General features: G+C 53.4%; 4 protein-coding genes and 1 non-coding gene across 5 annotated transcripts; 4 read left to right on the top strand and 1 right to left on the bottom strand.

Moving 5' to 3' along the window:
• Nucleotides 1-1374: 1374 nt before the first annotated feature.
• J4E86_001691 (uncharacterized protein) lies at nucleotides 1375-2189 on the bottom strand (the record flags this gene model as incomplete). The annotated part of the gene is made up of 2 exons (XM_051442256.1): nucleotides 1375-1532; nucleotides 1586-2189. 2 exons carry the CDS (start codon nucleotides 2187-2189, stop codon nucleotides 1375-1377), a joined length of 762 nt encoding a protein of 253 aa, XP_051305844.1.
• A 2482-nt stretch (nucleotides 2190-4671) lies between these two features.
• J4E86_001690 (uncharacterized protein) lies at nucleotides 4672-4956 on the top strand (the record flags this gene model as incomplete). Its single annotated transcript, XM_051442255.1, has 1 exon — nucleotides 4672-4956. One exon carries the CDS (start codon nucleotides 4672-4674, stop codon nucleotides 4954-4956), a length of 285 nt encoding a protein of 94 aa, XP_051305843.1.
• Nucleotides 4957-5646: 690 nt separating this feature from the next.
• Nucleotides 5647-7362, top strand: J4E86_001689 (uncharacterized protein; the record flags this gene model as incomplete). Its single annotated transcript, XM_051442254.1, has 1 exon — nucleotides 5647-7362. The coding sequence occupies one exon, from the start codon at nucleotides 5647-5649 to the stop codon at nucleotides 7360-7362; it is 1716 nt and encodes a 571-aa protein (XP_051305842.1).
• A 3370-nt stretch (nucleotides 7363-10732) lies between these two features.
• J4E86_001688 (uncharacterized protein) lies at nucleotides 10733-12436 on the top strand (the record flags this gene model as incomplete). The annotated part of the gene is made up of 3 exons (XM_051442253.1): nucleotides 10733-11132; nucleotides 11511-12067; nucleotides 12119-12436. 3 exons carry the CDS (start codon nucleotides 10733-10735, stop codon nucleotides 12434-12436), a joined length of 1275 nt encoding a protein of 424 aa, XP_051305841.1.
• A 413-nt stretch (nucleotides 12437-12849) lies between these two features.
• Nucleotides 12850-12938, top strand: J4E86_001687. Its single transcript has one exon. It is a non-coding gene; the product is annotated as a tRNA-Asn (tRNA).
• The last annotated feature ends 55 nt before the right edge of the window (nucleotides 12939-12993 follow it).

The raw sequence follows: 12993 nt of genomic DNA, 5'->3' as shown, positions 1-12993 counted from the left end.
CGGCAGGAAGCGAGGCTGCCATCGTTGTCAAAAAGCAGAGTGGATGCCTGTAACGCGTTTCATCGGAAACAAGTTAGCGTAGTGTGCGTGTTGGCATCACATCGTGATCCAAGACTTTGATGTGATGAGCGTCGACGCGCGTGCAGCCTTTGCTCCGGAGCATGTATTTGGTCATCTTGATCAACCTTCGGTCCAAAAAGTCAATAGTTTGGGCTTCAGAAGAATCGAGAGCAACACATAAGACTGATGTACATATAAGCCTCGAGGCCCATCGTACGATTATGATGGATGCCAAGTATGGAGAAGACTAATCGCTGCCAGAGCAGCACATGGTTCACATGGTTTATCGATTAGGAGTCTGCAAGGTTTCGAAAAGATGCCCCCGAGACTAAAAGATACATCGGTGTGAACGGCTTCAGGGTACGAATTGGGTAAGCGAGTAGATTTAGAGTGTAGGGGAAATCCCGAAGGTAGGGAAACTTTCCACACAAGAAGGCCCGATGCGCAAAAGGGATAGTCCAACGAGGTGGAACTTGGTGACTGGGTAAAGCTCGGATGAGAACACCATGTCGCATGCGGCAAAACTCTGCAACTTGGGCGAAGATTTGCAGTCTTGATACCGCGTTCCGGGAAAGCTCAAAAAAAGAAGTCCGATATACGACGAAGGTCCGAAGTCGATGGTAGTTTGGCTTGGTATTGCTACTACTGTTCCCAACGTTCAGGGCCGGCAACAACAACGTGATGGGTACGGTCGAGGATTAGGCCGCGCTCCCCTGCATGCCTTGTATGTTGTGCATAACATTACGGCTGCTGTTCGCACGGCTGGTACCCTCGTGGGCACAGGGTGCTCCTTGTGTAAGCGCGGTTTTGCCAACGATTGAAGTTCTTCTAGCAACATTCCCAGCCGCGGGGTCATGGCGCTAGGTTTGAGCACAATCTGCGGAGAGCACTCCGCGGCTCGTCTGGACCGACAAGGTTTGGCGAGCGATCGTGGGGGAGGCCTGAAACGCTCCTTGTCCTGAGATGCCGTCCTCGGCATTGGAATGTAGACGCGCGGGAATGGATGGAAGGTGTCAAAGTCAAGAGAACCGGCACAGGGATTTGCTGTACAATTAGGTATATTGAAAGGGGAATCTGGGTGTATCGGTAATTGCTGTCTATTGTCAAGACATGCCGCTGCAAGACCGAGAATATACATTGCGGTCAACGTCAAGAGACGCTAGATGTGCTGGTGCGCTACTAGTAGAATGTAACAGAGGTGCTCGTCTGACATGCGTATCCTACAGGTGTGTGTTGTTACAAAGTCGTAATGCATGAATGTACAAGGAGTGGTTTCGATGGCCCGTGGGCGGATGGGTGAAAGTCTGTTGGCAATTAGACTGGCGGCGTCTTGGGCTTTCTCTTGCCGATGTTGTAGCCCCAGCTTCTTAGAGTTTTGACCACCTTGGGGAGGACGGCTGCGGTAAGTGGCACGCGGAAGAAGATCAGGGATTTGTGGACGAGGTAGGCTAGGCCGAGCTGTGACCAGATCGCTGTGGTGGTTGTTAGTAGTGTATACAGTATTATAGGCAGAGGTCTTGCGTACATGCGTTTGACCCTCCGTCGTGTCCTACGGCCTTTCCAGCCTCAACGTAGCCTTCCCTCGCGGTGGCCTCGGCAGTGGTCTCGTCGGCTTCAGCTGTTGCTGGTTTCTTGCCAGCGTCGGGAATGACGAGGCGGACGACGCTCCAGAGCGCATTTTTCAGCACATGCTCGTAGTGGCCTATCCTGTCCGTGCCCAGTAACCGCACTGCCATGAAGCATAGGGGGAAGTCGATGAGGGACAGTCCCAGGTAGACGCCCACGGCCGTCCAGCCATATTCGCGAGAAAGCTTCTTCAGTCGCTGCGATACCGAGGGCGCAGGTTCGGGACTGCCAAGGTGTGGCGTGGGGTTGTGCGACTGGACGGGAGGTTTGTCGCTCTTGAAGCGCAGCGAGCGGAAGCGGCGGCCGAGGGCAGATCGTTGGTAGCGGAACAGCAGCAGGGCGCCGTGGTGCAGCGACTTGCTTCCTAGGCTGGACCGGGCGGCAGGTTGGGCAGAGGTGAAGAAGTTGCGGAGGAAGGGCGCCGATGGGCGTGAGGCGGCACCTCTGGCGGCACCGCTAAACGGCAGCGTGGCAGGCCACAGACGGACGACTCGTGGCTTCATGGCATGGACGATCGGAGATGGGCAGGGCAGGTGAATCGGCTTTCACGTGGGGCGGTGTGGTCGACTCAGGCTCGTTGTCGCACTCTCAAAACCTCGCCAAAGCTACCGCCGTTGGTGCATCGTCACCATTGCCATATAATTTAGTCAGGGTCCGTCCATCGGATCATGGTAATCCCGCCCCCCGACAGATTCACCGTCGCCGCACGAGGGCCCATGGCGCCATCCGTGGATGCACCGCGCGCGCATGCACTCTTCCTAACGCGATTGCCGACTCTGCTTTACCCGTAGACACCACACGCAGTCGTTGTAGTTGCTGCCCGGAGCATACCGTCGGCGACGGGCATCATCCATACATCGCGTGGTTCTCGTCTCGAAGCAGAAAGACGACGCACAACATCCCGCCGTCGACGCGCTAGAAAGAAGAAGCCAGAGTTTACCGAGTCACTGACCGAAATGTCGCTGCCTCAACCCTCGTGTCATTGTCGTGGCCATGTCGCATGTCGGATCCTACCGATGATATGTCACGCCGCACTGATGGCGTGAAGCAGCCCTGGTGGAGCAGCCGCTCAACAGTTTCGCCCATCTCTGCCAGAACTGTCTCATTTCCTGAACGCCTTCAGTTTCTACACGGCGAACTGACCCTGCCGTTCGTCCAAAGCCAGCACCCCGGGGTCGTGTCGTGCGCACAATCTCAGAGTTGCCTGACAGAAGCGTCAGCCTGCATTAGCCCAACCGTGGCCAAGAGCTTCCTCGGGGAGTCTCGAAGCGTGTTTCCTGCAAACATCTGTTGCAGTCCACGACCAGACGGGCATAGCACGAAGCCCCCTTGCGGGCGGAACATGGGCACCACTTGCAGCAACGCACGCCCGACTCCTTCGCCTTCGCTTGGCCAGCAACATCAGTGTGATGTCTCGCAAGCGCGCCGGTCATTTGCAGTGCCAAAAGCCCGTCGAGCACGCCCGAAGTGTGGCGTTACTAGGTGGCCGCCTGCCAGCCGGCATCACACTCGAGATGCATCGCGCCAGCATGGACCTCCATTGCCTGCCGAATTGCATTTCACGCATCGTATTTACTGTCCATCTTGAATTCTAAATTGCGGGGTCACCACGCGTAGCTTTATTATCGACCGTGCGGGTCCTGCTCTCGCTGTATGCGAACCTGTTCGCTGGTACCGAAAGCGCAGGAGTAGTGGAACAGGAGTGCCCTCCGTTACAGAAGTCCAGTCAATACAATCGTTTCACAACCCACTCTCCTCGCAATCGCATGCCGTTATCCCGTCGCCTCGCCTCGCATGGGGTGACTCTGGGTGGGCGGTGGGTGGGGCTGATCATCCTTGGGTATGACAACTGCCTGCAGCATCTACATGGTCGAGCGTGTGCTCAAGGGCGTTGGCATCTCGCGGACGCATCCGGCCTCTAACAGTCTCTAACGTTTTACATTAGCCTGATTCGATCTGACAAGGTTCCACACATGGTTCCGCTGCGCTGCAGTCGCCGACTCGTCCTGATGCCTGGCGACGCGTTTGCAATTCCCGGCGCCACTCCCACTGCCGAACTGCATCACGACATCGTCAACCTGCGCCGACCGTATAGTATGCTCATCTGCTTTAGTGGGCGTTCACCTGTCATCAACTGGCTCGCCCTTCCTCTTCGTCCAACTCTCTAGCCGACATTCCTGCAGCACGGCTCGGCGCCTGGCTGCGAGGGCCTGGGAAGGTTTGCAAGTTGATCCTTTAAAGTTTTCGGCGTTCCCACAACCCTGCAACCGCACCAGTCTCAAACTTTGAGCTTTGGGTACTGAGCTGACGAGTGATGGAGACCACTATTCATCTACCTGGCCTTAACATCGCTCTCTTGCCGCCGCATTAGCCCCTTGATTGGCCCGTGATCACGAGCGTTCCTCTGTCCTCTGACGTCCCAAAGCACCGGACAAGGGCTCCTCTTCGAACGGCGCCAGCGTCGTCTGTCCCCCCTGCTAGCTCGGCTGGACTCTGGAGTTGATCGCCATGCCCTTGCAAAAGCTCGGCGCCGTTTGTGACTTCCTGGCGGACCAGGGCCCTGGTCTCTCACATTATTCGGCGGGATGGTACTGTGCTTTCGTGTTACACCCATTCCTTCGCTTCACAACTTGACAGCGCCCAAAACGGCACGCTCCCGGAGCCAACTGTTTGAGGCTTCGACTAAGCTCTTACCCTGCGCTGCTGCATGAGTTGTTGTTCAGGATCTGCCTGTTTCTCCACGTGGGTTCGTCTCATTCTCAACTTGCCTATTAATATGCCTTCGTATATAGACTACCTGTCCGCACTACTTCCTCACCTATTCTGCACAGTGTCTCACTACCCGTCACCGCTCTCTTGACATTATCTTCGACTCCCACGCTCCTTATCTTGTCAACACTACTACTATACTACTATCAGCCGTCGCTCCTTCCTCTCTCGTTTAGCCTCATCACCAACCAATATATCCTGCATTACACAGCAACCATGGGTGGTAACACGGAATATATAGCAGGCCACGGCTACCTCTCTCTTGGCCAGGCTGTTCACGTTGCTCAAAACAGTGACGGAGGCGTTGACCAGCAACTCGCCCAATTCCTTGAGAAACGCCTTGCCGTGGTCTGGTCAAAACTCAACGCTCAACCACAATCCTACATCCTCCCGCCAGACGAATTTGCGCTCATGAACTACTACCGCACACGATTCGGAGATAACGAAATAGTTCGCAACGCTACTAAGAGATTCTGGGACAATCACAAAGGCGGCCAATAAGAGCTTGCCGGAAACAACTGCTCTCGTTCTCATACGGCGGGGACCCACGGAATTAGCAAACAACGGAACGGCAAAGCAACAACGATCTACCTCGCAACCACCTATTCAAGCCTTCGCCCACAACACCTACTTTCCGCAACCTTCCGCCGCATTTTGAATGAGGCAACAGCTGCATTTTTGAATTGACGATGTAAGTTTCGCCTACTTGTCACAATTTACATGAAGTACTGACTCCAATCAGCTGGCAATCGCATCGTCATCGACTTTCTTATTTGGCGTTCATCGGTGTACCAAGATACCTGGACTTCCGCAAGATACCTCTCCAACGGAGTAACGGCGTTTTTCACAGCAAACCGCCACTGACCGGTTGCTAAAATGGCGTTTAGCGTGTGCGATTGGAAGCGCAAGAGCGATGGAATTCATGCAAGGCGTAACGGCGAACTATTAGAATTGGCATCACCTATGGGAGCGGTACCCAACAACGGACGACTGTGTCTCGTAACTCTGCTCTTAATACTAATGACGCTATCTCAATCTACTTCCGCTTTACTCACGACTACCCCGCTTGCGCAACCCTACCCCCAGACCGTGTCCTTGAGAAACCGTGCTACGAACGAATCATCTCTGCTAGAATGCCTACAGGTTGCGCCACCAGTCCTGAGTCCAGTTGATGCATGCCAGCAGACCTTGATGGTCCATACATTTGCCTCCTCGTACGGACAGCCATTCGTGGGACAATTCAACCCGCCGGAGTGCAGCTTCAACAGGGTTACCTTCAACTTTACCGTTACCTCTGCCGGCCGGCAGTTTGACCGGCTCGGTGTGATGTTCCTTGATGATACCGAAGTGTTCCGTACTTCCACCGCCGAGCCAACACAAGCCGGCATAATATGGACATATGTCAAGGACATGAGCAGCTACCAATCTCTTTTCAAGACGCCACAAAAGATAATCTTTGATCTCGGTAATATCGTCGACGATACATACACCGGTTCCTGGTACACCACGCTGACCGCCACCTTCTTTACTGCCGACGATGCTATCGAGCCCGCAGATGTTATCATCCCAATCTCGGCACGGAAGTCGGGTCAAGATGCATCCAGCGTATTCGTCGTACCGGAAACAAGAGCAGTCAACAGCGTTGTGATTCCGCAGAACGCGAAGAAAGCGGCCTTCTCCATCTCCGCCTGTGGCCAGGCTGCTGAGGAGTTCTGGTGGAGCAACGTCTTGTCATCAGACACCAAAGCATTCGGCAACGACACCACGCTATACGGTCACTCGGCCTTCCGAGAACTTCGTCTTCTTATCGACGGATTATTGGCTGGAGTCGCCTGGCCCTTCCCCGTTATCTTTACCGGTGGCGTTGTTCCTGGCTTTTGGAGGCCCATCGTAGGCATCGATGCATTCGATCTGCGAGAAGACGAAATCGACATCACTCCGTTCATACCATTGCTCAGCGACGGCCAGCCCCATAGCTTCGAGATTCAGGTTGTCGGCGTCGACGATGACGGTCATGGGAACGGGAACTTTACGACCGCCATCGAATCGAATTGGGTCGTTACTGGGAAGATCTTCGTTTGGCTTGACAGTGGCAACAACGCCATCACAGGACCCGCGCCTACCACTGTTACGACTTCCAGTATCGTACTACACTCGTCAAAACGCGGATACTCGAACAGCAGCGCAGGCATCTTCCTAGACTACTCTATTCAAGTCACTCGCAATCTAAAAATCCAATCCACGTTCGACACGCCCGCAGGTTCAAAAGCAGTTACCTGGACCCAGAAGCTCACCTACTCCAACGTTGGAACTCTCAGCAACGGCGGTAACGACCAGATCGTACGTCAGTCGACAACAGGCACACATACAGCATCCACAGATTATTCCAAAAACTTCGAATACCCTCTATGGGTGCAATCGTCCTACAACGCACCATCAGGCGGCAACGTCAGCATCAACGCAAGCATGTCGCGAAGCAAAAACGTGCATCAACAAGGCGACCTAGCCTTCCCAAACGACTGGAAGACATTCGACTACACGCGTCTACAATCGACGCCCTACAGCAACCAGAGCTTCCTGGGGTCAGACGTGAACAACTGGCAAAATGGCACAGCATCCTACCTGTCGGTCCCCGCGCTGAAAAAGTCCTTCGGATCAGGCAGCACAGAGCAGCGCCTCACACTCAGCGGTGTAGGCACCGCATCACAAGACGCAGCATCCCAGCAACTCTACCAAAGGCACATTGCCGCCACCAACGACTCGGTCGTGTATGACGACGAGAGCTTCGGGCGTCAAGTGCGAGGCCAGAGCAGGTATGCCGCTCCCAGCCTGCCGGGCGCGCCAGACGTCGCGCATGAGTATGCGGCTGCAGGCGTTAGAGCGATGCTAGGAAGGGGGCCAGCGTAGGCGACTGCGAAGCATGATGAGGTGATGGTGGTGGAGGTGGATCTGCATTGGGACGAAAGGAAGGTTTACCGGTATCTGCACGACATGTGTCGAGCAACGCGATGGATGGAAGGATGGGGCACTACAGGCATGGTCATCTTAACAGTCTGTGGGACTTTAGGTGGTGCGTACTAGCTGTCAAGTTCGCTTTTGGGACAAAGCAAGCGAAGTGGAGGGATGTGGTGGGTGGCCTTTGTGGTGGATGACTATATTCGTTGCACTGCATTTATTCTCCGTTATCGCACTGCATGCTGTTTCTCGACGTTGATGCTGGCTCTCACGACATATGCGCTGTCAGTCTTCTTTCGGTATCGTTTGGCGAGACAGCATGATCAAATCTCAATGCATACTGCACTGCACTCGCATTCTCTTCCAACAACGCGAACGCGGTGTTCTCATACCCATACCATGCAATGAGCCGTCCAATCCAGCTTAGGCGCCAGGGAACAACGGCCTTGCTTCCCAGCGCAACGGTAGTCGCAATACGAGTCGCGTGGTATAACACACACCTGCACCTCATCTCGCCATCAACGTCTTGGCTTCCCAGCCACCAAGTCCCACAGCATAAACTTTGCAAATAGTCATGAGGGCGAAGAAATACTGATCGTCCTATGATACCCTCAGTACAGTCATTCCCAGCTAAAAGCGAAAAAATTTCGCTTGCAGCTATCCATCTTGGCTAACTACTCGATAGTTCGCTTTCATGCCGCTTCCGCCCCGCCTCACCCTATCCTATATCACCTTCGCTGCTATCACTTCCCGCCTAGCTTCCCTTACCCGAATGTATCATCCAGTACCCCACGCCGATCCACATAGAACGTCGACCAGGAGCCAGGATTTGTATTTTCCATCACCCCTTGGTTCTTGCAGCTTTTCACATCATGGGTCTTCCTTGAGCGCGCTAATGTCGCCATCTCCGAAGCGGTTTGCGTTGCCGTCGTGATGTGGGGAGGGGGAGAAGAGACGGTAAAAGCACACCAGTGACCGGATACCGTCTGTTCCGCTCGAGGCGCGCCATCATAGTCTCGATCTTATATGCCCTAGCTTGTCTTAACGGCGGCCTCAAACTTAATCGTAACGTTGAGTGGGCAGGCAAAGCGGTCGGCACAGCTGTCCGAAGCAGAATATCAAGGTCCCTTGCGTATATGACAACAGCAAATTTTTGTTTTCTGCCATTTTGAAATAGGCAATATTCGTAATGCCTTCATGTTGTCAAGGCTATCATGCAAAAGGTTGTTGGTGATACAGCGCGCTTAGGTCACGTTGGGTTGGAGAATCCAATCCCTTTTAGCCGACGGGCTTTCGTTAACGCGCGCTCCCGCGGGGCGCCTTGGAGCGGGAGATTTGCAGTCGATCTGTGCGTACGCTGCGTCTCCTCGTGGCAAGCCTGAAACGTCGGTAATGCACCGTGAACTGTGGTTTTCGCCTGGGGATTGTCTACTTGGTGCAAGAGAAATCTCGCGCGAATGCCTCATTCCAAGGTTTGTAAGGGAGGAAAGGAATATCGCTAAACCAACACAGCACACTACGGCTAATGGTGCATCACTAATTAAAGAAAGATGCGAATGCGAGCAGTTCGTCTCGGATGCGCATTTAGGGTTTGTAAAAGGAATGCCCTTTGCAGGTCGGGGGTTTGAGGCTGTCTGCCGCGGACACCGTCTTGCGAAGAGAGTCTTTCCGACCCCTGGAGGTACCTAGGCAGATCCACTGTGTTGGAAAATTACGTTCCCTTTCCTGGGAACCGTTAGCGATTGGTCGCTGGGAATGAGCGCTACAATGAGAAAGACATTCATCACACCAATATCACGTCGAGTGTAGCGCGTGCTGCCGTGTGTTCCAGCCTTATCCGCCCCATAGTATCCATACATAGCTGCGAGTCATGGTGGTCGTTATGAAACGCTCCACCACTCATTTTCCTTTTTTCGTTCCAGCTCACTGGTGCTGTTATGGGTCCACACATGACGCAAGGATGGTGCACACTTCTTTCCCGAAGGTCGTAAAGTAAGTTCAGAGATTATCGCTGACAGCCGTGGTGCTGTGGTTCTCATCTATCTGTAACACAATGGGTATCCCAGTTTTGGTAGCCTGGCGCGATCCCCGTATGCGGACGTGTGACTGACAGGCCGGGGTGAGCGCTTCGCTTGCATCAATTCCAATGTGTGACGAGTGGTAGCGTTGGTGATGGTCAAGCGATATCCATGGATGGCAGACGGTGATGTTGTGCACTAGGGCAGTGGACGCCGTTTCGCGGGCTGGGAGATGCCGCAATTCGCTTTCGTGGGCCGCGGATTAGCGCTACTGATGCCGGTAGTGGTGTGCTGTGAAGTATTGAATATTGACAAATTCTCTCGAAGATGGAGCCCTGCCTGGATTCACCGGTTTGGTGTTGTGATATGTTGTCACACCTCAATCGAAGATAGTGTGGGACGCCTTGATCCGAGAAAGACACTGCAACACTCCAGCGTCCCTCATGGTAGCCTATCACCAGACCTGCGGCGACGTCCTCAGGCCGCCATCTTGTGGCTGCGAGCCGTTCGCCCGTTGAACTTCGTATTCGAAGTTTGTTTGAGCCACACACCCACGCGCGCAAGCATGGCTAGTCCTGTACGACATTTGACGTCTGCTGCCGTTCATCGGTGTGGTAAACCTTCGGTGGGCGCGACGCGCCGATGTGAACGCCTCTAACTTTGTCTCGACGACCCATGCATGACAACGGTGGGCTGATGGTTCCTTCATCAAGTGGATCAATGTGACTAGATGGCGATCAGGTCAACATTGAGCTCGTTCTCCGCGTTCCCGAGGGTGGCTGCCACCAAACATGTCTGTAACCGATGTTCGTGGTTGTCTGAGGCAGAGTCTGGGTCGCGCATAGATGTGGGCTGGAAAAGGCCCGGATAACCCCATCCTACTTGAAGACCGACTTTGTGATTCCGGTCATTTTCCCGGACTAGGTACTTATCGAACGATCGTTGAAGATAAAACCGAGGTACTACCGTGAACCAATGCAGGTGGAGTGCCCCAACGTCATCATGAGAAAACCGCATCCGACGTCCCAACACAATTCCCGGAAGTCCTTCAAGCTGCGTGTTAGGCGTGGTCGCGTCCAAGATGGATACTTTTCCATGAACCAGCGGGGCCTGGGGAGAAGCGACGCGAAGGAGGGGCGAATGTGTGGATCCGGGGCAGTGTCGCGTGCCTGTGACTCGTCGAGATAGATGCGCCTTCCTCATTGACGAGTGGCGCCTATGGCTGGGCTTTCGAGCGCTTTCCATCATATCTTCATGTCGTCGTCACCGACTCACAAACCTCCATGAACCTCCCATGAAGCACTATGGTCCAGCCGCTATTTCCCAGCATTACCCAAGACGATGATAAAACCGCGCAGCGTCTCAGCGAGCACGAAGTCGAGGCTGAATCCTCACTTAAACCCGGCGATAAAGCCGATGAGGCGCTAAGCGTTCATCGCGGGGCAATTCGTGTACCTTCTCCGAATCCGTCGCTCATATCAATAGACGATGCGAATGTTGTACGACTTGGGAGGAATCCAGACTATGCTCCTGTATACCATGAAGAATATGCTTCACGTTCATCCGATCCTCCGCGGACTCTCAAAGAGAAGATTGACTCTTTTTGGACGGTGAACAAGGGTTTAGCGTACGTTTTGCTCGCTCAGTTCTTTGGAAATCTTATGAACGTTACCACGAGGATATTGGAAATGGAAGGAAACAGCGGTAGGCATATGCTCGTGTAACAACATGCGCTTGTGCTGACCGAAGGTTATAGGTAATGGCTACCATCCATTCCAGATCTTGTTCGCTAGGATGAGTATCACCACGGCATGTGCTTTGTTCTACATGTGGTATCGCAAGATAGAACACTTCCCATTCGGTATGAAGGAAGTGCGCTCGTTGCTGGTAGCTCGAGGATTGTTTGGCTTCTTCGGAGTCTTTGGCATGTATTGTAAGTCACTTATCCCCTTCTTAGGACCATGCGTTTGCAGTAACTTGTCTCAGCTCGTCTGATATTGGATCACGTCTGAAGGTTATTGCTACTGCGTTGCTGTGATGGAATCCACAGTACATCATATTGGTCTTACCTAATTGACACAGTGCTTACTATCCTAGATTCGCTGATGTATCTGCCCCTGGCTGATGCCACCGTCATCACATTCCTCTCCCCATCGCTCGCTTGCTGGGCATGCTCCTACTTCATCAACGAACCGTTCACCAGGATGGAGCAGATAGCTGCGTACATCTCGCTATTCGGCGTCGTCTTGATCGCAAGACCCGTCTCGTTATTCTCTGCGCTATCGCACTCCAGCGACCCGGTTCCTGCCTCCGGTGGCTTAGACGCCATTCCGACAAACACTACTGCGGCTTCGCCCGATCGTCTCGCTGCGGACTACGATGATGTGACACCCACGCAACGAGCAGCAGCAGTAGGGGTCGCCATGTTGGGTGTGATAGGTTCAACAGGAGCATATACAACCATTCGATGGATCGGCAAGCGCGCACACCCACTCATATCTGTCACCTACTTCGCAACTTGGTGCACAATTGTTAGTGTGGTGGCAATGGCTGTCATGCCAGGCGTCGGCTTTCTACTCCCAAGAGGTGTGAAAGATTGGTCTTACCTGCTCTTTCTGGGCATCTGCGGATTCGTTATGGTACGTCTAATCGAGCATCTTGCGTTGCGCATCTTAGCTGACATCACGTAGCAATTTCTCCTAGCCGCGGGTCTCCAATACGAGAAGTCTTCTCGTGCAACGAACATGCTCTACATGCAGATGTTTTTCGCGCTTGGTTTCGACAAGTTGATCTGGGGCACTACGCCGAGTGCTTTATCCATTGTTGGGTCGTCGCTGATTCTGGGTTCGGCGATATACGTCGCTATGAACAAGGAAGACCCGAAGAAGGCCGTTGAGCCAATGGGTAGAGGAGACAGCGAGGAAGAAAGAGGGTTGATGTCGCCAGTCTTTAACGCCGAAAGAAGAGATGATGAGGACGCCGACATACAGATGCGACCGTTGAGATGATGTTCTGACGCATGCATTTGGCGTTCACCATAACCGCCGATTAGATTGGGATATAGATTGCTTGACTACTTTGCATGAACATAGACAAAAACGTAGAGCATAGAGGTTTTGCGAAACCGTTCCTCTAGTTCTCTGAGACTATTACACTTCACCAGGTTTCAAGCATAATGCAACCTCCTTGTCGCTCAGCTTTCATTGATTTAGTTGTTGTATGCATTGGTGCTTTCACGGTGCATTCGATGTTGTGACCGCGGAGGCATCGGAAGTGGGATGTAGCTACCCCACCTGCGCTCCACGCGCAATCTGCGATCTCAAGCTGACCAGAAACCATCTAGGCGGGAAGTCTTAGCTCACCATCATCGACAACGTCGTGGAATATATTGCGATAATTTCACCAGCACTTCATCAACAAATCCTCTGTGGCGCAATTGGCTAGCGCGTCTGACTGTTACAACAGTAGCTAGTTATCAGGAGGTTGGAAGTTCGAGCCTTCCCGGAGGAGGATTATCTTTTTGCCTCGCCAGCATCCTTTTGTACCCCACCATACCAACATAACT

This window comes from Alternaria arbusti (assembly GCF_024043155.1).
Source record: "Alternaria arbusti strain BMP 1465 chromosome Unknown scaffold_2, whole genome shotgun sequence".
NCBI classification, from domain to species: Eukaryota; Fungi; Ascomycota; class Dothideomycetes; order Pleosporales; family Pleosporaceae; genus Alternaria; species Alternaria arbusti.
This window is presented reverse-complemented; position numbering and strand designations above follow the sequence as displayed.